Here is a 1,530-nt window from a genome sequence, read left to right on the forward strand (position 1 = left end):
GGTGTCCGAGGGGCCCTGGTCTCCCCCTTGCCTCCCTGTGACTCGGGTGAGGCCCAAGGTGACCCTTGGCTGCCTTTGGTGCCTGGGGCTCCTCACGCCCCCGAGGCTCCGTCCGCAGACACTGGTCACGCGTGGCCACGGCCCGATGCCGTGAGGAAACCGTTTCCCTGTCTCCCTGGCAGGCGTGACGAGAAGCTGGACCTGCAGTGGAGCCTGGAGGGGCACCAGCTGGGCGTGGTGTCCGTGGACATCAGCCACACGCTGCCCATCGCCGCCTCCAGCTCCCTGGACGCCCACATCCGGCTCTGGGACCTGGAGAACGGCAAGCAGATCAAGTCCATCGACGCGGGACCGGGTGAGAGTCCACTGGGGGCAGGCGCTGGTTCTCAGGTGGCCTGGACCCGGGGCACCCCGAGGCCGGGCTCTGGGTCCGCAGCTCCTGCGCTGGAGCTTGAGAGACAGGCCAGGCCCGGGGGTGCAGCTGGAGGGGGAGCTTCCCCGTCGAGGAGGGGGCGGGAGGGCCTCCCCTCCCCTCGGGCTGCACAGCGTTCCGAGCGGCTGCTCCTGGGCCTGTCGGGCAGGACTGAGGGCGCCCCGTACGTGGTGTGGGGTGTCGTGTAGCAGCGCCTCCCCGTCCTGGTCCCTGTAAATCTGCCACATGTGGTTCCGTGTAGGAGTGTTCCCGGGACACCTCCCTCTGGTCACCGTCGTGCTGAGGTGACGTGTCCTCTGCGGCACCTCCGTGTGGACTTACGTGCCCGGTGCCGCCCTCGCCCAGTCCGCTCCCTCGCGCCGTTTCTAGTCCATCGCCCCCTCCCTCGGCCTCGGCCGCCACTGCTCTGCGCTGTCCAGTCGTGTTGCCTTTTGGGAAACTTCCCGCCCGTGGAATCGCGTTCCCACACGTCCTCGCTCTTTCCTTGTGACGGGTCGAGGCGCCCGGGTGCTGTGTGACCCGTGGTTTTTCCCTTGTTGTCCCGCAGCCTCCTCCCGGGGAGGAGGGGCCACACCCGCCCATGGAGCCGCCAGGACGGGCGTCGGGCATTTTCCGGTTTCACGCTCATTCGTTCGTTCGCGTGGAAGTCGCTTCTGGGGGCGCCTGGCGTTAGGGGAGGCGCTTGCTTTCCCTGAAGAAGCTGAGACTGTAGAGTGGCTGCTCGCTCCCTCTTCCCACCGCGGTTTACACGGTGTAACATCCGGCTCCCTCCCCTCTCACCGTCTTTTCCCTTCTCTTCCTGGGCAGTGGACGCCTGGACGCTGGCCTTCTCTCCCGACTCCCAGTACCTGGCCACAGGCACGCACGTGGGGAAGGTGAACATCTTCGGGGTGGAAAGCGGGAAGAAGGAGTATTCCCTGGACACGCGAGGGAAGTTCATCCTCAGCATCGCCTACGTAAGGGGCCACGCTCTTTCTGTGCGCAGAGCCCCGACGGGAAGTACCTGGCCAGCGGAGCCATCGACGGCATCATCAACATCTTCGACATCGCGACCGGGAAGCTGCTGCACACGCTGGAAGGTACGGCCGCTCGGCTCC

At 66.7% G+C, this 1,530-nt stretch overlaps 1 protein-coding gene across 1 annotated transcript in view; it reads left to right on the forward strand.

Moving 5' to 3' along the window:
• WDR61 (WD repeat domain 61) overlaps positions 1-1,530 on the forward strand; it is a 20,382-nt gene that overhangs the window by 13,162 nt on the left and 5,690 nt on the right. Inside the window, 3 exon segments of the mRNA XM_005874439.2 lie at positions 183-355; positions 1,241-1,389; positions 1,392-1,525. Of these exon segments, the coding sequence (XP_005874501.1) occupies positions 183-355; positions 1,241-1,389; positions 1,392-1,525 (456 nt within the window).

This window comes from Myotis brandtii, unplaced genomic scaffold, assembly GCF_000412655.1.
Source record: "Myotis brandtii unplaced genomic scaffold, ASM41265v1 scaffold439, whole genome shotgun sequence".
Lineage (NCBI taxonomy): Eukaryota > Metazoa > Chordata > Mammalia > Chiroptera > Vespertilionidae > Myotis > Myotis brandtii.